Source organism: Pollachius pollachius (genome assembly GCF_949987615.1).
Source record: "Pollachius pollachius genome assembly, chromosome: 2".
In the NCBI taxonomy this organism is placed as follows: domain Eukaryota; kingdom Metazoa; phylum Chordata; class Actinopteri; order Gadiformes; family Gadidae; genus Pollachius; species Pollachius pollachius.
Genome location: NC_136935.1, coordinates 14,290,864 through 14,316,502, shown reverse-complemented (window position 1 = coordinate 14,316,502; position 25,639 = coordinate 14,290,864). Strand labels below are relative to the sequence as shown.

Genomic DNA, 25,639 nt, shown 5'->3' with positions numbered 1-25,639 from the left:
ACAGAATCACACACACCCACACACACACACACAGACACCCACACACACACACACACGCACGCACACACACACACACACACACACACACACACACACACACACACACACACACACAACACTCACACACATATAATCAAACAACCCTAAACACACCTAACACCCTCATTGAAAAATGGCTATGTCAGTACACAGACAGCAGACTGGGGCCGCCGCCATTGATGTGCAAAAGGTATGGAGGGAAATTAGCTGAGGTTTAAGGTGACACTTACGAGTCAAAGGTCATTTTTGCCTCACGCAATCAAGGGAAAAGTAAAGTCAAATAGAGTTTCTTCAAAGGATCAAAAGTCAGTCACTGGTGGCCCTCCTTTTATCTCCAAGGGACCAGCGAAGGTCTCAGTCTTTTCCAATTCTGGTTGAACTTATGAGTTGTTGGTGCAAAGGTAACCAAGGGATACTCTTTGGTGTGTACGAAATTTAATGTTCCCTCCCTTCATGCGGCTCATGTTATCATTGTCTAATGACACAACACACGCACACCCACCCACACACACATACACACCTATGATCTTACACTAATTGCCTAATGTCGAAAACTGACGCCAGACATTATTCACATTTGAAACTGGTTAACTGGCCTTTTAACATTTGGCACTCTGATTTGTGTTTTCACAAGGGAAATTTAGCAAATGGACGATATGATACACCAATGTGTTCTGCCCTTTCCACATGGCAGTATAAACAAGTAACACAATCAGTGTCCCTGTTGATGCATAAGCAACAAAAAAAACACTGTTCTTCTGCGGCTGTGGGGACTACATCTGGGAGGATCTCATTATCCTAAAGGATCTCCTGCCCATTTAAAGCCACTATATCAGCCTCATCTTTTGGAGGAATTAATAGCTTGCTGCCCTCTTCATCTATCATCCAAGTATCGGCCGATCCAGGCTCGATGGGACACATTGACCCAACACACAATTGTGAGGCACCACACCAGTCTTGCGCCTCCTCAAGGTCTCGTGTGTCAAGACAGATCGGAGGGGATCCCATCCCACTCTCTAACCCCCCCCCCTTATGCCTCACCACTACACCTTGCGCATCGACGTCCATCTGAGAATACACAGCATGCCCCCGGGAGCTTGCTGAAGGGGCCTTTGGGTGTAATCAACACGGATGTGTCCCATCAGGGGGTTGGGGGCTGGGCAGGGGTGGGGGCTTGGCTGGGCCGAGCTGCGCTGGATTTCACCTGGGCTGGGGCTCTGGAGTAATCAAGCCCAGGCGGCACATGCAATTCTCCACAGCCCCGACCCGTAGCCCTCGAACGCTCCTCCCCCCCCTTAGTAGTGGTAGTTCATCAGACTCTGGAACCGGTCAATCTGCCACCTAATTGTGGTTCTCATCCCGCTGACCCTCATGTGCTTAGTTCTTCCTCTTTATTGCACCAGGTTGAAATAATTCTCAATAACAGCATGTAGGCCTTGGGCGGACACACGCTGATGAGGTTCTGGTTCGGATTGGCAATGATATATACTTAACTGTATAGCTGACACTATCTTCCAATATGTATTAGTATACATATTCCTTTGTGAACAAAGTAAAACAAAACAGGGTTGATTTTTTTCAAGGTGAAGAAAAATTCCTGCAGAGGTGAGCCTGAAAGTGCAGAAACAAAAAAGTGATCGATACCAATCTGAAATGAGTTTGTTGAGTTGGAACCCTCTTTGGCAATGAGGACCGCAAAACACACTACAGTCTATAATTCTCCCGTGGGATCCATGCCTCTTGCCGCTGCTGTTCAGAAGTTTGATCAACAGATATTTGACCCCAACAGCCTTCCAGTGAGGAGGCTGGATGGATCAGTCATATTTCATTCCGATGCAGGCGCTGCATGTTCAGGGAGAAGTGAGTTTAGAGGGTGGGCTAGGTGAGGGATTGGGGTGTTGGGGACCATGAGAGTTTTTGTTTGACAAGTGGCAGAGGGTGAAAACACTAGTCCTGGGAACATCACTGGGCTCCTGCTGGTACCACACTAGCATGTTTAATGGATGTGCACTGAGTGTGAGCGAGCTATACCCTCTGAACCGCTCAAACCAACCCAAGCCTTTTTGAAGTGAGGAATTATATGCATGTTTCTCCAACTGTGTGCCTTCAACTGAGGGATTTAACAGACGGAGCCATGCATTAAAATTCCTACAAGGCAAAGAAAAAAGGATGTTCTGTCGTCCTCTGCTTTCAAGATCAGGGTCAGTCTTCCGATACTTAACATTAGCAAGACAAATATCTCAAATCTCTTGGCCCAAAAAATTAAAAGCCGTTCAAACGGTTCCAACTAGCCAATAACTTTGGACTGTTTGCCCGAGCTAAGCAGAAGGTTGGACACTTTTAAACCGTCTGCCAGACCAAGGTGGTCAGGAGGTAAGGAACCATCGCAGGCGATAAATCTCAATCTAAGTGGATGACCGCTGAGGTGTGACAGGTTGGCTTCCAGAAGAGGGAACCCGATCAAAGAAGGGGAGGAATGGAGGGAGAAGGGCCTGTGTTTCACCTCCAAAGAACAAGATATCTTGATCCGTAATGATCCCGATGCATAATCTATACAGTATATATAGATACAGCTTTATCAATTATATCTTCTTTTTTTTCAGATATCTTTCTCAATTTGACTTCTTTGTGAGTAAAACTTTTCTTTTCTGGTTAAGAAACCCTGTTAAACCCTGAATGTGTTGTTTTTTTTGTCCCTAGTGTTCCATAAAGTGGCAAACAACAATAAGAATATCAAACACTACACTAGCTTTACTACCAGTGCCCTGGTGCATAACATGAGGAGACCCATCATTAGTCTTATGAGAGACACCCTTGTGCGTCCTAGGATGACAGCTTTGTCTGGTTCATAGGTGATGGACACTGCCTTAGGCATTCCACATCACATTTAGAGACACATTCGATCCCTTGATACTGGTAATGGTGTAAACTAGGGTTTAAATGAGCGTAAACCGGTTCAGGTACATATAGCCTAGTCAAGATAATCCACCTACCTCATGGTGGCAGATAGACATGTTTGAAACTGCTTATTATTGTTATTTAAAATAAGTTCTGCTAAAAGCCGGAAGTTAGAAAGACAAAGGATTTTTTTTCTCTAAACCCATCAGAGCCAAGTTATCCGAGCCAGAAGCAACATACGAAGGCGCTGCGTGTTTGCATAGCCACTGGAGTAAACACTAGATATCGAGCAGTTTGTCTGTGGTTATTAAACACCTGACCAGTAATATCACAGCGTCGCAAATTTTGGAGAGGTGGAACATGAGGCAGATAAAAAGCTTCCTGCTGAACTAGGAGCATATGTTCTCTGTGGCCGTAGTCATAGTTGGAACGAAGTCTTAGCTATTCTTAGAGCTGGATACAACTTTTGATGTATTTCTGTGTCCTACTGTAATTAATACATTTATCATCCCCTTTAGATTTCAAATATGTTTAATTGTGTAATGTATTGGTATGGGTCCTTCCACAGAAAATAGAGATGCCTCTGTGTCTTCATTTTACTTTCTTTTGTTTTATATTACTGAATCCATTTCTTCTAGAGTAGCTATAGGTTCAACTGATTTTTATTGCAAAAGTAAAGCCAGCTGTAGTTGAAATACTCGAATAGTATGCCTATTATCAAACAATAGAGAACCTTTCATTGCTGCACAATAACATTACATTCCTGCTCCATACTAACTCATTAATGGGACACAAGAGATTCAGCGCAAATCAAAGATGAAAGACAAAGTTGCAATTTTGTGTACTTTATGGATTTATAACTAATCACGAGGAAGCGTGTGTGTTTCAGTGAAAGCGGAACAATTACGAACCACGGCCAGTAATACATGATATGTTTTTAATTGAATCGGAGCGCGGAGACCTTGTCGTCCGGGCATCAGCGTGAACGAGGCTCGGAGGAGAAAAAAAAAAAGGGAGGACGCGCGCGCCTCGGTCGTCCTCGAGGGCAGAGGGATGCTCGAGCGGCTGCGACTCGGCAGCGGCTGAGGCTGTGTATATAAGCGCTTCCAAGATGCCACTAAACAGTCATTTGTTCTGTTGCAGATATCGCTTTTCGAGACTTCGTTTCGGTCCGCCGCATCAAAGACGGCTTTACTCTCTAGGTTTCGCGTTTAGTTTCCCCACGCTAAGAACTAAAGATCTGGACTGAGAAAGAAGAAACGCGGTGGGTCTGCGCACTCCCGGGTCCACAATGCGCTTCATGAGGCGCCCGACTCCAAGCGAGGAAGTTATCCAGAGAAAAAAAGTCCTACTTGCACGAGTGTCACTTTTTTAAAACATAGACTTTAACCAAGTGTAATGCTACGGCTTTGATTACGCAGGAGTCTGCTAAAATGAGAAACAGGAAACAAGTAGCCCTAATTACAGGTGCGTTTTTGGTTCATTTCTTGAGGGATTGAACTTCATTTAGGTGACTCAGGCAAAGTCCAGAGCGTCTGGATAATGAACAATGGATACCGTGAGTCTTTCAGTGAACGGCGTTTCGTACACCGAAGCGCCCAAGATCTACGAGGCGGCCGACCTGCCGGACGACCCGTTCACCGGGCCCATCAAGTCACTGGCGCCGTGGAACTTCACCTTCCTGGCCGTGCTCATGTTCGTGGTGACCTCGCTGAGTCTGAGCGAGAACTTCCTGGTCATGTTCGTCACCTTTAAGTTCAAACAGCTCAGACAACCGTTGAATTATATCATCGTCAATTTAGCCATCGCCGACTTTCTCGTTTCGCTCACCGGCGGACTTATAAGTTTCCTGACCAACGCTCGCGGGTTTTTCTTCCTCGGGACCTGGGCGTGCGTGTTGGAGGGCTTCGCCGTTACTTTCTTCGGTAAGTGGATGGACTTTTCTGTATAGATTTCTCAAATGAGCGTGCTGTTTGTGTGTGTTACTGCTGTCAGCCTACTTATTTGTTGGAGCCCCTGTTGGTGCCATGGCCGTTGAACATGAAAGAAAAGTAAAGCATCTCGACTAACCCCATACATCATCCTGCGTTAGGACAACTTCGACTCTCAAGTCTCACGCATTCGGCGTGAGACACATGCAATTCAACCCACGCACACGCTCACACTTGGTATTTCTCACGCAGAGAAATTGCCGGGATAGCGCTCACCAATTTGCGCCGCTATTACTATTTAACAGTGGAACAGGTAGGAATCAAATGGGTTTCCCCTACGTAGGGTAACCAGACGTCCTATTTTGCCCGGACATGCCCTCCATTTGAGACACACTTGACCAAAGCATTGGCCTACTGAATGCAACAGATAGATTTTAAGCATTGGACTGAATGCCACATAAATATATAATTATGTTTTTGCACGTTTGCAACGTTTAAAAGTTCAGGGAAAAGTATATGCCTCTACTGGTGTTGCTTAAGCCTTTTGAGGCAGTGTTGTTCCCCCCCGGACGTCAATTCTCTGTCCATTAATTAGACGTTTGGGAATGGTCTAATGGCATTTTTCAACCCGTGTGCTTGGGTTGTATAAAGATTATATTTCTTTGACAGGGAGAGAATACATTTTATTTTGTGTGAATCCATATAGCCCTAACATGTATACTGTGTCAGATCAGTGAGAGGGAGTGGGTGGACTGGTGAGGATTATTTGACGACAAGTGGTGCATAAACTTTTTAAATAGATGATAAGGTTGAACTGCACGTCAGTATATTATTAGCCTGGCTATTGCCAGACCACGCTCCATCGTAGATTGCATGTTGGTCTGGGGAAGATGCTGTCATTTTCTTCAGCACAAGAGGCGTGATCAATGGGCCTAATTCAAATGACTCTGTACGCAATTGGCTGCTTGCTGTCGCTTCTCTGTCGTCAATAGCGCGCCAGGGGGAAAAGCCAGCTTGGTGATTGGCTCCCGCAAAAACGTATCGAATCTGGAAAGAAATGTATTGCTCTTCTCCAGACCCTTCTCTAGGGCGAACTCAAATCGCCGGCAGAATAGGCGGGGCTACCAAGTCTAGTTTATGGTGTGTTCCTGAATCCTCGGACGACAGCCTTCCGAGTTGCACGTTTGACGTCACTTCCGGTCTCGGAGCATTCATAGCGTTCCTGATCGTCTTTGTGATTGTGGCATGAAATTGGCTAGTCGTTGTTTATTGTTAGCTACATTAGCCTCTTTGGCAAACCAGCCCGAAAACAAACAACATAACTTTACAATGTATTGCGCGCACAGCAAAATCTTCACGGGCGCAGCTATTTTGTTGAGAGCGTCATCACTGTTCTCGGTCTACTCTCAGATTTTCGAAAGATAAAGACAAAAAGGGGGCGTGCCTTCGAGAAATGCCGCAAGAAAGCTGGAAGATCTTCGACTTTCGACTCGGAAGTCTGGCGTTCAAGGATTCAGGAACACACATTAGTATACTATAGAGTGGCGAAGTCACTCCAAAAATTATCATTTAAATCCACAAACAACATATGTGTAATCCGGGTTGTATAAAGACTGGGACCAGAAGAACTTTCTCTCCATTGAAACCCATTCATATTTTTCGATCTCATAGGTCCCATGGGCTCTACCGGAAGGGGCGTGACTTCGCCACTCTAGAGTGGCGAAGTCACGCCCCTTCCGGTAGAGCGGTCTACTATAGGTGGTGGTTTTCAAATTGGCTCACTCATTGCTTACAATTATTCAATGCTGCTGACAACATGCCAGCCAGCATACCGCTACGCTGTGCATCCTTTAAGGCAGAGACCGGGGTTGGTCAGTCCAATAAGCATAATGTAGTTTACTGATAACATTCTTCACGCTTCACACTCCCAAGTCCAACCCAAAGTGGCAGAGACAACCATCCCAGCATCCCATCTTGTCCTCTCTTCCAGGGATCGTTGCCCTGTGGTCCCTGGCCGTGCTGTCGTTCGAGCGCTTCTTTGTGATCTGCCGCCCCCTGGGGAACGTGCGTCTGCGGGGCAAGCACTCGATGCTGGGCCTCCTCTTCGTCTGGACGTTCTCCTTCGTGTGGACCTTTCCGCCTGTGCTGGGCTGGAACAGCTACACCGTCAGCAAGATCGGAACCACCTGCGAGCCCAACTGGTAAGCAGGGGGACACAGTGGGAGGCGCTGATTTTAGGGGCGAGTGTGAAACTAGCTAACTATCCGTCTTTCGCGTGTGATAGTTTGGCACAGTTGTACGTGTGAAAGATCACAAAGTGGGCCACCTTGGATTGAAGGGGAATTTGGAGAAAAAAAACGGCACTGTTTCATTTCAAGGTTGTCATGAATCAAAGCTGTGATCTGTTTGTGGAACGAAACCTTGGTTTTACACACAGACCCACATGGATACATGGCACAAACACACACACACACACACACACACACACACACACACACACACACACACACACATGCACACTCAACATGCTCATTCACAAATGCACCCAAGCACAAACAATGCAATAGATCGAGACACATTCTTCTTCCTCTCTGTTTAAGCTGTGTTCTAACACCAATGGTGTAAAAGGGCCTTGTCTATATTTTTAAGTATCTCAAGAATCATGTCAGCGTTGACCTTGGCCTAACGGTGCATTCTGGGAAATGCCATTTAACCGCCTAAGACCACAGATAAAGGAGAAAGAGGGTGATTGTGGGTAGGGTTATAGGAGGGGGCCCAGGTGCTGTCGTCCAGTTAAGGAGAGCTATTGCGCAGATGAAACACAATGGGGGAAAATGGTTGAGACATCAGCATTAGGGAAGAGGAAGCTGGTGGATTGTATGGATGACCCGGTCAGCCCCTGGCTACACTACACACCGCTTGGCTACTGTCACCAAGCATTTAGCCATCACTGATTCCTCGGCAGGTTCTGCAAACAACCCTGGTGCTCCGGGAGGGGGAGACGGGGCGAGAGAGGTACAATGAGCCTAGCCACACAAAGAACTGTCTGTGACTGTTGCTGATCCAATTTGAATTTGTCCTTTCGTGCCGGTCGAAGCGTCCATGTGCCGTCTGTGCAGAAGGTAACCGGAGGGCAGGTGAAGAGGCCAACAGCAGAGGCACATCTCCCTTTTGTGGAAGCTTTGAAAGGGTGCAACATGTGAGGGACCAAACGAGTGACAGCCAGTAATAAATAGGAAGGGGCCGCGATTGATATGCTGTCTATCTCACCCCCAGGGTTTCCTATTTGCATCCTCTTCAAATCCAAGCCATCACATTTGACCTGCTGATTAACGTTATCGTCACATTTGAAAGAGCATGTTAATCGCACACTAACATACATTTGTGTGTGTGTGTGTGTGTATATGGAGTAGATGGGGTAGATTACACCTGCACTTACTGTTCATCTTGTTTTTGCAAGCACACAGACTGACCAGTTCCCCTTTCCCTGGGTAGATGGATAATACAATTTGATCTATTTTGGTTATAGATAGATTGTCATGGTAATTATATGATTAGATTTCATCATTTCTCCCTGGTCCTTTAATAGTATCTTTGTGGGGTTTGCCACAGTTGTTTAAAGAGGCTTCTTGGTTTAGAGGTTGACCGATTGTGGATTTTTAAAGGCCAATATATTAACAATAGTTTGGAGCAGGAAAAAGCAGATAGGTGAGGTGATTAACAATCTTTGACTTTATTACAAACTGTATAACTGTCAAACTGAACATCTAAGTCAGAGTAATGAATACCTAGAGAGGGTTCGTCTTCCCGGACACTTATAGTGTTGATTTAATGTCTGAGTCCGAGTTGGGATTAGGCTTCCTCTACCCCTATAGTATAACACTATGGTGTGATGAAACGTTGTTTTAATCCTTTGTGGGATCGTTATGTCAGGCTAGGTATGACTCGGAGAGTGGTAAATGTTAAACACATGGTTTATTCAGAGAAACAAGGTTGCACTCTGGAGGTGGTTCATGAAGTATCTCTCGTCGCTGCTAGGGAAATTGTAATGCACAGCGGTACAAGGCCATAAACCAAGAGAAAATCTAATAAAAGGCAAAACATTTACAATGCAAAACATTAAAATGTCAGCACCTCTAAATGGACAGCGCCTTGAAATTTTGGCGCCAAAGCTCATTGAGTCAAAGGAGGACTGAACTAAAAGGAAAACACCACTTTTTTGTATTTCACCCCATTTTGACTTTTTCTGAAGAATTTCCAGTTTAGTTACCGTTTAATGGGTGTTGCTCTATCGAAAGCAAAATTAACCGAAACTGACCCCAATCAGGTGTATGTTACATTTCCTATACGATATCGCTTCTAATAACGCGTTTACACATAAATGTACTTTTACGGTATCACAAAGTTGTAGTGGGTTGTAACCATGGGGATGCAGCGCCCCCCTGTACTTCCTAGAATAGCCCAAAGTTCATTGTTTTAAATCTCCTAGTTTCAGAATTCCAGCTGAAACAGTGGGTTCCTTGCTCTTTAAAAGGTGAATTAGCCCTTCATTTCCGCTACATCCATCTGAGTTTGTAGTGTGCTTTATTTTGGAAGAACGTTAGCCTAGTCAGCTACTTTTGCAAATGTCTACTTATACCGTTTTTAACTGCTTGTCGTCACTCCGAATTTAATCATTATTTTGAGAATATCTTGAAGTGTGATTTCATGTGTTACATCGTTGGTCTTCAATGGACGATGTTCTGCAGTTTATCCCTGGCCAGGATGGATACGTCTGTTGCGCGTTCCGTTTTATTGTTAAACGGCAACGGCATTTACAAACCATTAATGTTTGTGCATGTTCCCGAGGACTTGTTTTCATTAACGGATAGTTTCGTGGATTAATTATTTGGGAGAGGGAACGCCAAGGCCAAATTGGTAAGTCAAGTAAAAGTTGAATGGTTTATTTTTCTCCCTTTCTGTCTGTTTTTTTATCTTGAACAAGGAGCTGATAGTGTTGTATATTCAAGAGATAACGTTTGTGGGGGGGAAATAACTGAAAAAGGAATTAACTTGACTAAGCCCACATTTTCTAACAGGTTTTCTCATTGAGTGGAGAATTTCCTTCTGAAAAAGATTATCTCTAATGTAGCCTACATTGAAAAAGTACTTTAAAGCTGCCCCTCTCCCAGTCAGGTCCACAACTATCAAAAACTCTTCTCAGGTATACAATGACTATACATAATGACTTTGTGTATAGAGCCTCCATGCAAAACGGAGATGCACGTTCAAAATAAATTGTGAAATGTCCCATCTGCGCCGAATAATCGGCTGAACTCTACCTCATTTAATCCAATTCAATTGATGTGCAACACACAGCTCCTCTTTCTAACCAGCTAAAGTCCATTATAACCAGAAATAGCCTCTCCGGTCCAGAGCTGTACTGTAGGAATCAAGGGTTCTGTAAACCGGCTTTCAGACCTTGAAGGAGCTGTTGTATGAGGAATGTGCTTGCCTTCTGGGCTCCAGCCAATCCGGGGTTGAAGCAAAGAGATCATTATAGTCTCAGGACACGTATCCCATATGGCACGGTTGCACAGTGGTGAGACCCAAAAGCACCTATGGCCTGGGTCTGAACCCTGGTGGGGGACCTTTCTTTGTGGAGTTTGTATGTTCTTCCCTTGTTAACGTGGGTTTCCTCCTGGTGAGTCAGTTTTGTCCCACAACCTGAAGACATACATGTTGGGTTCATAATCCTGCTTGGGCACTTGACCAAGGCACAAGCTATAGACCTGCAGTGGGTCGCCAGGTCTACTGCATAAAGAGCGGCCCACTGCTCCGAGTGCTTTAGCTAGTTCAGGGTCAAATGCAGAGAACTACTTATGTTGCGTAGTACTTGAACATGTGCAATGATAATACTAAAAAGGTTGAAATGCACACAAAATTGTTTTATCACTTGCCTTTATGCTGTAGTGCATGTGTCTCTCCATCTGTCAAATACTCCAAATTCACTGCACTCTGTGGTACTGTCTATGATGCAGTTGACCATAAATTACCCTTGCATTGAGGTACCTAGCTTTAAGTGCTCTGGAGTGGTGGGGAAACTACATGTCATAAATCAATACAGTTATGTTTTTCTGCTCCCCCCTCCCCCGCCTCTCTAACAGGTACTCAACCAACATGGTGGATCACAGCTACATCATCACTTTCTTCGTCACATGCTTCATCCTGCCTCTAGGAGTGATCATTTTCTGCTACGGCAAGCTCCTACAAAAGCTCAAGAAGGTCAGTCCACAAAGTTTAAGCCTATTGCTGAAGTATTACCGAGATTAATGAGGTAATTTCAACATGAGCCTCTATAGTTCTAGGTGAAGCTCTGTTTTTTGGCAGTTCAAGTCTAGTTTAAGGTTAATACAGTGTAACCCTATTTTTAATTGGTGTAACTCTGAACAATAAAACGTATATAGACGGCGATGTCAGCCACAGAGAACTATTGTGTTTGTTCCATCATGGCTGTATTCTCTGAACAAGGGCTTTCAAAGACAACGTCACCAACCGGTGACAAACAGTGTTCATGTTGCTGCTGGCTTGTTTTAATGGTTCTGTTTCAAGATGTTATCTATCACCTCAAACCAGTGTTAGAGATGCTGGACCACGTTTCATCTTGATGTTGTCCTGATCCAGAAAGCGCTCGCAAAACAATGTTTTGTTGAGCTCAACTGTTATGGCAAAAGCATGACAATAGAATACACAGTAGCAATGACAGACACTCTAATTCAGCCCCATTTATTACAACAGACTATCTTTCTATCAGCTATTTATTACAGAGTATTTACATTTATTGCAGACACTTTTATTGTAAGCGACTTAAATTAAATCAGTTACAGTATAATGAACCCTTTTTGTTCATTATATTATGTGTCATCGATCGATCGCACGATCGATCTTTGTGTCATCGATGGACAAACACAGGTGCCGCTCCTAACTCTAAGAACGGGTCAGCTCCTATGCACCAGGGCAAGGGTACTAGACTCAACTAGTAAAGGTGAGTCTACCAACCTTGCCCTTACATTGAGGTAGTCGAGTGTTTATCAAGTTAGGCCACAGAAATCGGGATGGAGCCCACCCCTTGACCGAGGGTCCATCCCCCTAACCCTCACACTGCCCTGCCCACCCGCATGTATCCCCCCCCCCCAGGTGTCCCACGGTCGCCTGGCCACGGCCCGCAAGCCGGAGCGGCAGGTGACGCGCATGGTGGTGGTGATGATCGTGGCGTTCATGGTGGGCTGGACGCCGTACGCCGCCTTCTCCATCGTGGTGACGGCGTGCCCCACCATCCAGTTGGACCCCCGTGTGGGTGCCATCCCCGCCTTCTTCTCCAAGACAGCGGCCGTCTACAACCCCGTCATCTACGTCTACATGAACAAACAGGTAGCTGGGGCCCGGAGCGCCCGCGTTATATATTTGTGTGTATGCTTGTACCTGTGTATGCGGGTCTTTGCGGGTGGGTGTGTCTGTGTGTGTGTGTCGCAGGGGGCATAAGGCGATTGCGTGTATGGGTTGTGTATGGCGAATGTCACCTATGCCTGAGTAAACTAGCCAGTAGCCTTGGGGTAAGTTGTTGTCTCTCTTTTTAGTTGTATTTATGTTTGTACCTGTGTGTGTGTGTGTGTGTTTGTGTGTGTGCTTGTGTGTGTGCATGCGCATGTGTATGTGTGTGTATGTGTGTGTGTGCGTGCGTGGGACTGTGTGTGTGTGTGTGTGTGTGTTTGTGGGTGTGTGTGTGTGTTTGTCTGTGTGTATGTTCCTGCGTGTGTCATACGTCCTAAAGATAGGACTGGAATGAGGTGGGATGGTGACCCTGCTGTGTGGCCTTAACCCCTGGCTCCACAGCTGCTCACGTGATGTCTGTTCATTAAAGGATGGAAATGTGCTTTGCCCCTTGTCCATGACACCATTTGCTGCCTGGCTGGAAAACACTGTGTGGATCGGTGAACACGTACACACCGACAAACTAGTTTACACGAGTGTGCCGGATAGAGAGGGCGAGCGGAATGCTGACCCGAGGGAGGCAGGGTACCACTGTTTGTACGGAACACATTAAAAGGCCTGTATGGAAGGTGTCGGTTGATGGAGTTTCTTTTGCGGTAGTTGCTGAGTTTTAGGTTGTTTCTCAATAATGCATGGTGTATGAATAAATGAAATATGAAATCCAGAGAGTACAATTGTCCAAGCCTGGTGCTTTAATAATATATTAGCTCCCTCTGGTTTGCCACGGAGGTTTCGAAATTGTAACCAAATTGGTGCTCACGGTCTGGTTGGATTATTACTGTGCACTATTTTAGCTTGTTCAACGTTAGGACGCCAAATTACTCTGAACATTTAAACTGGGGGAATTGAGGGCCCCGACAGAATCACCTGCAGTTCAGATTATGCTGAAATACAACCATGAACTGTTTAACCTCCAAACCAAATAATTACTCATAGACATGACTTAATTATATCCTCGGAGGCATATGCTTAGATAAATTCAAGGCATTAGAAAAGGGCACGCTATTGAAACAGGCTTTGTCAACGCAAAACAGCGTACGGGACAAAGTCATGTATTTTCCTCTTTAAAACCACATCAAGGGTCTATCAAAGACTTCCGTGCAAATACTGTGGATTTGGAACATATTTAATCTCCCCACTGTGTACTAGTGGCACTCACTTTTTATCCCCGAAGGCTCCAAAATGTCCTTATTAAGGAGCCAATGGAATTAATTCAGACTCCAAACAGGCATTAGGATGTCTAGACAACACTTACGCAACAGGGGAAGTCCCATGTCCAGGTACAGTGTCCTTGAGAAGGCATCCTAAAACAAGGGCACTTCTGCTTTGAAGCGCTGCCACGTAGACCCCAACCCACATGGTAGAAACACACAGACACTCACACACATGCACTCACACAAGCATGTCTCAAGGACGACGCAATACTAGAGAGCACAGCGCTATCGTGTCCACGCGTGTATTTCAGCCGCTTTGAACACTGCTCCCCGGTTGTGAGGCGTGTGGCATTGCATGGCTCCCTGTTTTATTTATGAGCATCCATTATAGGCTTCCCAGTGTGTGCAGTCACCAAGCTGTCAGAGTTGGTTATCGGAATATAGCGAGAGCCCCACACATCCCACGGGAGGGCAGAACAGGGTCACAGGGCTGCCGCTGCTTGTTCTATTTCCTCTTTATTGGACGTGTGTGTGAGGGGTGGAGTGGTCGCCATGTGAATGGATTAAGTAACCCCTACACTCTGAGATCGGGCGCCGCTGAGTCAATTTAAACAATAAGGGCAGCGGGAGCGAGGTAGATCTTGGGCTTCTAAGCGTGGTCAGAGCTGGCTCAACTACTTACCACAGTCAAAGGACGTCAGTTCTCTCTTTCTTTTTTTTATTTCACTCTCCTCTTTTTCCAGCATCTATCCAGTGCTCGGCTTCTCGTTCTCTACGCTGATGGAGTTACAAGTATAGGGCTGTCAAGTTCTGGTCGATTGGTCTCTGGGTTCGTCGATATGCATTTCTTTGATCAAAATTTCATTGATCAGACAATCGCTGGTGTTACTTTCACAAGGGGAAAAATGCTTCTTAATCCATGATTTTTCTGGGGCGGGAGGGACATAGTCGTTCTCAGACCAAGAGCGGATCCAAAACCCACCTGACATCCTCCTAACAGCACCTCCCTCATATTTTGGGTACCAGGCAGAGTAGATGGCACCATGGACACTTTAGTTAATCTACAGATAACGTGCAGATTGTTTTTTATTTTTATTTCATCCCATCGATTGGTCGAAGAGTTGGCCGACTTTTAATCGACCAAGATTTTCTTTGGTTGACTCCAGCCCAGTTATGTACCAAGGCTGGGGGTGGGAGGGAGGGGGTTATTCTGCATGCTGCGATTGTCCCGAGGGTTTCCATGTTGTTTTGCTCCCCGCCTCCCACCCATATCTCGGTACTGTTGTTGTTAACTCCAGAGAGTCTAGCTGAGCACACCCACGCACACAAGCACACAAGCACACACAAACACAAACAAACACACACACACAGCAGGACATCTACCTGGTGTCACACTGATGCCAGCATGACAGGAGCCCGGAAATATGAGGTCTGCTCCTGAAAAAATGTATTTGGGTCAATTCTGTATATGCTTCAGGGAGGAGGCCAGGAGCTGCAGAATAATGCTGTGAGATCTGCTGGTGCCTTGCTCAATTTGCCTTTGCGTAGGTGATTATGTTGTGCTTGGCTGGGAAGGCTCAGCGGAAGACGTACTTCTATCTGGGGCAGGGCTGAATGGCTCTGCATTCACCTGATGCCAGAGTTTTTCTTGCGTACCTCAGAAGAGCAACCCATGCATATTTTCCACTTCCACTAACATGCTTAGTTTAAAAGTAATTTGCATACTTCTGTATGCACAGAGAAGTCGACTTCTGATGTGTTTCTCTTTGTTTGTGTTAAGTTAAAGTAAGGATTTTCTGACTTTTGGCATTCATCATTTTTCTGCCTAAGTCTATTTTTTGTCTACGAAATCCATTTCAACAATTTGACCAATAGATTTTCTTTAAAAGGAAATCTGTGACAGACACAGAACCAGGGCTCTCATTTATCAACGTTGTGTACAAATAAATCGGCGTACACCATGTGTTTTCGACAAAGCTTTGAATTGATAAATTGGTTCAATTTGTTCTGTTCAAATAATGTTTTTTAACCAACTTATAGAAATACAATTTCCTGGAAGTAACAAGATTTGTAATGGTAAAATTGGCGAAGTCCTATTCCTCAAGTAGGCCTGTACACCAATTTAATCAATAAAATTGATAATTGCCCATTTAGGTAATTGGACAATTCTGAATTTTAAGTTGTGTTTGTGTATGGATGTGTGTCTGGATTTGTGCGCGTGTTGCGTGTGATTGAATTAACATTGAATCAAATGAGAGCAGAGAGAGAGAGCAATGAGACAGGAGGTGATGGGGGCTGCAGGCTGCATACAAAGAGCACAATCCTTTTTGGTGGTGTCCAAGTCCTCCTCACCCTCAGTATTTCTGCCACCCTTAAGTCTCAGCGGATTTAAGAGATATAGCAGGAGTTTCCCACCCCTCCCTAAGCTGTTTAGTGCCTGCAGACCCTGACAGGATCAGCACTTTTCACACACAGTTGTTCAACTTGTTTCTATACAATGCTGCACAACAGAGCAATACAAAGAGAGACTTCCAAGCCAAGACACATTATAGAAGCGATAGAGTGCAATAATCATCCGACAATGAAGAACACAAGGAAAACAAGGAACAAGGAAAGGGAATGTACTCACCGATGATGCTGGCGATGCACGTCTCTGAGTTTAAAAGAGTTTGGCCAGTGTCCCGCTAATAAGAAAACACTGATTTTATAGTGCTTAATTTTAGGTCAAAGTACTTCTAACCTCTGATAGGCTACTGTGTGTGGTATAGAGACGTTCTCCTTATTGCAAACCGCTTTGGCCTATTCTTTAGCTTTGATGGAAAGTGTTACAAGAAACTTCCTACTTTCATAATAACTTATATCGCACTCTGTGATAAATGCATTTTCTATATTTATTATTTGTATTTTACTGTCCACATCCATTTAATTAATCAACAGTTGAATATGTATATGTAATATCTATTTCCATTTTGGTCATATTCATTCACACATTACCCATGATGTTGTCATATATAACGGTCATTAGGCATGAATGTATGGTAATGAGCTAAGCCGGGCACGAGCATATAGGATTTAGAACGATTAGCGATTAATATATCAAGTGAAGTTGTGCAAGCATAAGAACGCCTCATGAATGCCAACTTTTTAGTGTGTACAGACATTCCTAGTTTAGGGATTTATAACTTCTTATACAAATCATTGATAAATGGGGTCCAAGATTTGGTCAAATCCTAGTTTGGAAGTGTTGTTATGCAATTGTGTGGCATTTCTAGAATTCCGTTTTTCCTGGCGATCTGAGACAAGTAGTGCTTTATGTGTTATTGGCTTCATTGCAGCAAACCAGCGGTAAGGTTCTAAATCAGAAATATTGGAGGTCAGGTCATCCTGGCCTTATAATAGTAGAATATTGATTCAGAAATATTCAGTAGAATTGATTCAAACTGTTAGAATTTATGAATGTGTCATTTATGTCTTATACTTTATTTTTAGTTGTGAAGCGCATTGGGTCCTAGAAATGCGCTATACAAGACTGATTTATTATTATTATTTATTTATTTATTTTTATTATTATTATTATTATTATTATTATTATTATTATTATTATTATTATTATGTCAGAGAAACATACTTGCTTTTTTACATTGTAATTTATGTACTAAAAAGGGCTTGAAATTGACTTCCTATTATTATTTTGACATAATATATTGATGATAGGGCTGTAACGATACACCAACTCAAGATTCGGTTTGTATCACGATTTTTGACCCACGGTTCGATACATCCCACGATTTCTTTAAATTTAAAAAGCATTTTATTTAAACAACACTTAAATAACAATTAACTTAATGTAACATTTAATAACAAATAATTTGGAACACTGAACAGATTTGAACAGAAAGAATACTATTAAAGTATAGCTAAATTAATAAATAAATAACCAAAGATTGCAGTTGGAGGATGCTTGCAGGTAGGCAAAAACCCTCAACTAGTTTTGTGGTTTAGTCAAATATCCTATTATCGCTTCTTATTAGTCTATGTAGCTTAAATAATGACATAATCAGGCCATATAGAATGCAACATGTTTAATAGCCTAACTTTTAAATAGATGGGAAAAAACATAAACGTCTGATTCGCAATAACGAGGCATAGTGTTGCGAGTAGCGTATGTGTGTGCGCGAGAACGGCAGTGTGCGTATGTGTGTGCGCGAGTGACGTCAGCGAGTGAGTGGACGAGCAAGGAGAGCGAGCGGTAGCGTGTGTGTGTGTCTAGTGAAGAAACGAACGAGTCCAGTAGAATAAAGTATCCATCCTGTCAATAATCGGTGGCCGCTTCATTCCAACCTATAAGCAGACCAACTGCTGGTCAAAGCACACAAAACACTAGAGACAGGGATCACAGAGGCTATTTTTTCGGCCCACTCTGGATAAATGTTGTTCATATCGCATATGAGGACTTGGCAGGCTGTGGAGAAATGCAATCCTCCGTAGCCACGGAGCGCTGTCATCACAGAGAGGGCATCTCGTCGCAGACTTACGGCATCGATAAGAGGGGCGGTGTCAGCAGACTATTATTCAGACTAATTATTAGCAAGAGTTAGAGAGGGCATATCGCGCTTCTGCCTTCTCACACCGCGAGACAGGTTCGTGGCTTTGAGTGTCGCGATTTCGGTTTCGATACGCATACGCATATCGTTACAGCCCTAACCTAATTGATGATGACTTTTATACAAATGTTGCGGTGTAGAGATATAATGACTAATTACAGACTAGACTTGATATCTTTGTGTTGTGTTTTTAACACATTTCTCTAACAACATCATCATTCCAGAGCGTTAGGTGTTAATGTTCCTAATGTTCCCTCTCTCATTCCAGTTCAGGAAATGCCTCATCCAGCTGTTTACCGGCAAGGGAACCATCCCGGAGAACAACATCAACCAGACCTCGGAGCGGCCCGGCTTCACCGCCGACAGCCAGACTGGAGAGATGTCGGCCATCGCTGCCCAAATCCCGGCGGGGGGCCGGGCCGGGTCCTCGGGCGAAGACCCTCCAAGCCCCTGCAGCTCCTTCGCCCATCTGCCCATCCCGGAGAACAAAGTGTGCCCCATGTAACGGTCATCCCCGCGGGACACCTGCGTCCGTGTGTCTTATGTGTGTGTGCCCCCCTCCATTGTTAACCCCATTGTTGCCCCAGCCTTGCCGATGTTCCCTCTGAACCCGCCCCCCCCCCCCAAGCTAGCCGCCACAAGTCGTACACTACACTGTTAGCCTAGTCCGCCTAGTCGTACCTGTAGCCTGTCATCGTTAGCAGAGAGCCGCGCAATCCTAACGAATGGCGAGGGGTTACTTTAAGTCAGGGAATAAAGTTGGGGGAAAACAAAATCGACAAAGCAAACACGTTCAGGCTCACCCTGCCCACTATCCCCTAAAACCCAACAGAGACTCTTAACGGCTGGGCTGCGTGTTGAGAATTGAGTTTATGTACGCACCCACACACACACAAAGAAAACATAGATAAGCTTTGATTCAGTATGCCAACAATGTTGATGGCTTGTCCCACTTGATGTGTGGGTATGGGGGGCGTGTGGGGTGTAGGGGAAACCACTTTAAACAGAAGGATTTAAGGATCTATCAACAAAACTCCAGGGATAACCGGGCCTCTTCTGGGTTCTGTGGTCGCGTCGTTCCAGATCAGATGTGACTAACAATCATTATCAAACAGTAATGTGGCAGTTGATCCTTTAGTGACTGTGCGGGGCCCCTCCCAACGCAAAGGACACTGGCAGATGGGGTAAACCCCCGTTTATTAGCGAGTGCGGAAAAGGTGACAGACACACGGCAGAGCAGGTGTTACATGCTCACATGTCAGAGTTCTTCATTGAGTGTGTGACACGATGGCTGGTCTATACTGTAGGCCTCGATTATTCTATGCACCGCAGGCATAAACCACACACTACACAAGGAAGGATGGTTGGGGAACTTGAGTATCCAGAAGCACCCACTGTAAATAGTTGCCTGCCAGCATGAGGAAGAGAGAGGGAGACAGAGTACAGCTCCATGTTGTAAGGGCACGGGCGCACTTGCAAATCACCTCACCCAGCTCTCCCTGCCCAGCATCAGCCTGCAGTTATCTAGTGTTCTTCAAATGTCTGCAACAGCACTTTCACCTCACCACGTCTTCTCTTTTGAAAAATCCTCCCCATCCCCTTGCATTCACAATGGCAGTGGCAGAGGGAGGCATTGTTTTGCTATGCTCTTTCAGTATCCCCTGCCTCGTCAGAGTTTGCTTATACATCTCAGCAGAGCCCCAAGGCGAAAGGAGGTCACTTTGTGAATCTGGAATGAGGCGATGAGTTCTGGAAATGTCCTTTACCTGAATGTGTGCTCTATGTGCTCCCTGGATGTCTGTGCACACAAGACTCCTTGTCAAATCCTCTATACGCGGTGATTGGGAAATGTTTTGAATATGTAACACTGTTGTTTCTGCGTTATACCAAGACCCCCTCCAACTGTGTGCGAATCTATGGATATTTTGACGTGTAACTTTGGGAACTTGCAAGTACGTGTGTTCTGGGGAGATGTCCGATCAGGCCGGTCTCGCTCACAGAGTTAGTCAACTTAGTCATGGATTTCTGTGTTCTTGCCGTGCTGAATTATGTCTGTGTAGCATGTGTTGTCTTCTTTTCAACAAAAACTGTTTTTTTGTGGATCCTCACCTCAATCCAACTGCTACCATTTTGGAACCCAGGTTTAAAGAAATGTATATTGATTAATTGGTTAATTGAATGATTATCCAATTGGTTCATTTAGAAAGAAATGGTTTGCCAGTTGCCATAAAGGTGTTAGACGATGCAAAATGTATCTATGATGGAGACTTAAATACGTCTTGTATGTCAACTAGAAATAGAACAGCATGACAAACAGTCAGCCAACCTGCGAGTAGATACATTATTGTATTCTCCCGATCTTTCTTTTGAAAGGAAAACATCAGAAACTGGTCAAAAGTTGAGGTTACAGCTTTTAGCCATTCCAATCATAGTACAGGACATGCAGAAAATAACCAAATAGCACTTTGGTGTCCCAAATAACCTTTTCATACACAGTGTTACTGTCCATAAATGTACCCATTATCCAAAACCCAAATGCACAGTGCACTTACAAACACGTATACGCAAAGCAGACTCCCACACACACACACACACACACACACACACACACACACACACACACACACACACACACACACACACACACACACACACACATACACACACACACACACACACACACACACACAATGAAGCTTTAGTCAGGGGGATTGTGTGGTAAAGGAGTGTAGAAAGATTGCACTGCATGTTGATAAGTGGAGGCAGAAAATCCAATATGTACAGATAGGTAGAGTTCCCATAATTCTCCCATTCCTTTCCCTGCATATCAACTTCCTTTGAAAACTGCTTGTTGTGCTGTACTTACAAAGGTATGTTGAGACTTGTTCTGCTGTACGTTTTTCGTATGTATGTTTTGTTTTTTCTTTGTGTAAGGAGTATTTCTTATCATGAGATTTATTTACAGTTCCTAAATGCACGCTGGTGATGATGACCATGTCAGTATTAAAGTATATACATGTATAGATATATTTTTAAAAAAACAGTTGTGCTCTGTGATTTACTTATGGAGTTCGATACAGGCCTAGCAGTGTTAATTGAGCTAATGTGTATCCCTCACAACATATATTAACATCAGGGGAGGTGAGCTACTGTCTAGCTCTCACAATGTATATATATAAAAACATCAGGGGAGGGTTGTCAATCCAGCTAATGTGTACTCAATTTACAAGTTTAATATTCTGGTAACACACAATTATGTTCGGGACAAATTTTACCCATTTAAAGTTTATATATTTCATAAATAATATCCAGGTCTTTTCTTCGGGAACAAGGCTTAAAAACAGCTTTATAGACATTACAAAACAATTGTTTATCATTCATTTAATATTGAAAATCTGAATAGAATATTGAAGTTAAGATATCCTTTATTTGTCCCTTTAGGGGGAAATTCTTTCTCTGTTTTTGACCCATCCGGGTAGCCGGTGAACACAAACACACACAGAGGTCCACACACATGGGAGCACACACATGGGGGCACACTGGCAATCCCGGAGCAATGGGCTGCCGCAGTGCAGGTGGGGGTTTCAGGTGCCTTGCTCAAGGGCACCTCATCCGTGGAAGAGGACGTAGGAGAGTCGGGCCACCCTCCGGTTACCAGTCCAACTCCTTAACCAGTATGCCACGGATGCCCCCAAAGGCTGGATCAAATGTTACTCAAACTTGACTCACACTCTTCCTTGGTTGGGATAGAATGTTATATTGCAGCCTGCCGTACTATTCAAAAAACATTTTCTCAGTGGGTAAGATGTATCCCCATCATCCAAACACCCTTTTTATTTCATAATTAATAACATGTTGTGCATAATTTGGTTCCAATTACTGTAGATTCCCATGCGTACACATTTGAGTCCGAGGCTACCGTCCTCTGGGATCATAGCACTGTGCGGTACGTAGAACTCTGTTAACAGGACCTTGGGAAAGCACATATGTAGAATGGGGGAACATAGGACCCTGGGAACACAGGAACGTCTACCTGATCCCTCTGCATTCAAAATATGTATTAGCGTTAGGGGGAGGGGTGACCATCGACCGAACATGGGACCAGTATATAGAGCTGAAGCAGGGCTGTCCGTCTGCACACGGTGCTCATGCCCTCCCATATGGTTTCCCGAGCAATGCCCGGCCCAGTCACATGATGTATGTTCAGCCTCGTTGAGGGCGTCGCTCAGACATGCATCACAAAGAGATCGAGGGAGGTTTCGTGGTCTGTACATTTATGTCACAATACCAGCCTTGACTGGAGAGCATATTTGTGTTGTCTATATTACTTCATAACTTTGTTTCTGTTGCACTGAGTTTGTGAGACTAAATAAACATTATTGCATTTTGTTTTTCAGCTCCTGATTAGGATTTGGACTGCTACACTAATGCATTGGCAGGCCCTTTTTTACATAACACACACACACAGAGTCACACGCACACACACACCCATACATACAAACAAAAGGAGAACCACACGCATGTATGTTTATTTTGTTTCCCATAAAATTGTTTCAACACTCAGAGAATCCTAACAATTGTCTTGATATGGACTACTTTGATATCCTCTAATTCTAAAATAAACAAATTCTACATACATGTAGTCCATAACCTAAGTATATATTTTCCATTTGATAACTTTTTAACTAAAATGTCCATTTCATTCAGCGAGCATTGCCAACAACATAAAACAGAAATTCACACTTCATTGCTCAGCCTTCAAAATGATCGGATGGATTAACTAGAGCTGAATCTAGGGGTCATAACAAGTACAACTAGTAGCTCTGGACTCCTTGTAACTAATGAGCATTTTCAGAGTGGATTAGCCATGGCGTTGCGTTTGCATAGAGTAAACCATACAGCTGTGTGTATGACACTCTGCTCTAAAGACGCTGGGCTTGTCGAAGTGTGTGTGTGCAGAAAAACCTGAAAAAAGACCTCTGGCCACACCATCACGTGAACAAACGAGATGCTGAAACACAAAGAGATCACTAGACATAGATCAAACAAAAGCAGGGGTCAAACATAGAAGTGTGTTAGGTGGTGAAAAGGAAGACAGTCATTTCATCCCCTTCAACAAGCCCATTAAAATGAAGAATGTAGCGCAGCGATCGAAAGCTCAGTCTTTCTCTTAAGCTGTGTCTTTATCGTGGTCCTTCAATTCCATATCCTTGAAATCTTCCAGGGACTCATTACTTTGTGCGGCCCTCATACAAACACAAATAGACACAGACAGGGAGAAAATAGAGAATATCGAGAGGTTGTTAAACTCAATTTTGTAAATCAAGCACTCTACTAAAGTTTGAGCTGAACATTGAGGCACTGAGGGGAACGAGATGTCCTTGGATTAGGAAGAAAGGAAGCTGCCAAATCTGAATTACACACAACAGAATAGTTTGTTTGACATGTAGGCCTAGGTATGAATCTTAAAAAACATATTGCAGGATGGAAAGGTGGGGAGATTTCCTCTTTAAGATACAGAGACTGAAGCAGCAGAGTGGCAACCAAGTATTCCATGGCTCTCCAAGGGCCTCATGACGACCTCATGAACCCACGGCCTACACCACTAACTTCATACAAGTACACAACAGTTATGACTGTGTTTGGGATTAGGCAACGACCTGGATGACATTTTGATCTCCAGTAAACTCAAGGCGCTTGCTGTGAACAGTTAAAACATAAAAACATAAAATAACACATAACTGCACATACAGTGGGGCAAAAAAGTATTTAGTCAGCCACCAATTGTGCAAGTTCTCCCACTTAAAAAGATGAGAGAGGCCTGTAATTTTCATCACAGTATACCTCAGCTATGAGAGACAAAATGAAAAAAAAAAAATCTAGAAAATCACATTGTCTGATTTTTAAAGAATTTATTTGCAAATTATGGTGGAAAATAAGTATTTGGTCAATAACAAAAGGTCATCTCAATACTTTGTTACATGCCCTTTGTTGGCAATGACAGAGGTCAAACGTTTTCTGTAAGTCTTTACAAGGTTTTCACACACTGCTGCTGGTATTTTGGCCCATTCCTCCATGCAGATCTCCTCTAGAGCAGTGATGTTTTTGGGCCTTCGCTGGGCAACACAGAGTTTCAACTCCCTCCAAAGATTTTCTATGGGGTTGAGATCTGGAGACTGGCTAGGCCACTCCAGGACCTTGAAATGCTTCTTACGAAGCCACTCCTTCGTAGCCCGGGCGGTGTGTTTGGGGTCATTGTCATGCTGAAAGACCCAGCCACGTTTCATCTTCAGTGACCTTGCTGATGGAAGGAGGTTTTCACTCAAAATCTCACGATACATGGCCCCATTCATTCTTTCCGTCACACGGATCAGACGTCCTGGTCCCTTGGCAGAAAAACAGCCCCAAAGCATGATGTTTCCACCTCCATGCTTCACTGTAGGTATGGTGTTCTTCGGATGCAACTCAGCATTCTTTCTCCTCCAAACACGACGAGTTGAGTTTTTACCAAAAAGTTCTATTTTGGTTCATCTGACCATATGACATTCTCCCAATCCTGTTCTGGATCATCCAAATGCTCTCTAGCAAACTTCAAACGGGCCCGGACATGCACTGGCTTTAGCAGGGGGACACGTCTGACACTGCAGGATTTGAGTCCCTGGCGGCGTAGTGTGTTAGTGATGGTAGCCTTTGTTACTTTGGTCCCAGCTCTCTGGAGGTCATTCACTAGGTCCCCCCATGTGGTTCTGGGATTTTTGTTCACCGTTCTTGTGATCATTTTGACCCCACAGGGTGAGATCTTGCGTGGAGCCCCAGATCGAGGGAGATTATCAGTGGTCTTGTATGTATTCCATTTCCTAATAATTGCTCCCACAGTTGATTTCTTCACACCAAGCTGCTTACCTATTGCAGATTCAAACTTTCCAGCCTGGTGCATGTCTACAATTGTGTTTCTGGTGTCCTTTGACAGCTCTTTGGTCGTGGCCATAGTGGAGTTTGGAGTGTGACTGTTTGAGGTTGTGGACAGGTGTCTTTTATACTGATAAGGAGTTCAAACAGGTGCCATTAATACAGGCAACGAGTGGAGGACAGAGGAGCCTCTTAAAGAAGAAGTTACAGGTCTGTGACAGCCAGAAATCTTGCTGGTTTATAGGTGACCAAATACTTATTTTCCACCATAATTTGCAAATAAATTCTTAAAAAATCAGACAATGTGATTTTCTGGATTTTTTTTTTCATTTTGTCTCTCATAGCTGAGGTTTACCTATGATGAAAATTACAGGCCTCTCTCGTCTTTTTAAGTGGGAGAACTTGCACAATTGGTGGCTGACTAAATACTTTTTTGCCCCACTGTATATCTACACAACACAATGACGATGATCCAAACACCTTGCAAGATGCCTGGTTTCATCGGAAGTGGCATCCATGTCAATCACCATAGCAACGATAGAAAATGTTACATTAAGTAATAACCTGAACAGGT

At 44.1% G+C, this 25,639-nt stretch overlaps 1 protein-coding gene across 1 annotated transcript; it reads left to right on the top strand.

The window, feature by feature from the left end:
• Positions 1–4,486: 4,486 nt before the first annotated feature.
• Positions 4,487–18,661, top strand: valopa (vertebrate ancient long opsin a; the record flags this gene model as incomplete). Its single annotated transcript, XM_079758834.1, has 5 exons — positions 4,487–4,862; positions 6,859–7,069; positions 11,015–11,132; positions 12,045–12,278; positions 18,425–18,661. 5 exons carry the CDS (start codon positions 4,487–4,489, stop codon positions 18,659–18,661), a joined length of 1,176 nt encoding a protein of 391 aa, XP_079614960.1.
• Between the last annotated feature and the right edge of the window lie 6,978 nt (positions 18,662–25,639).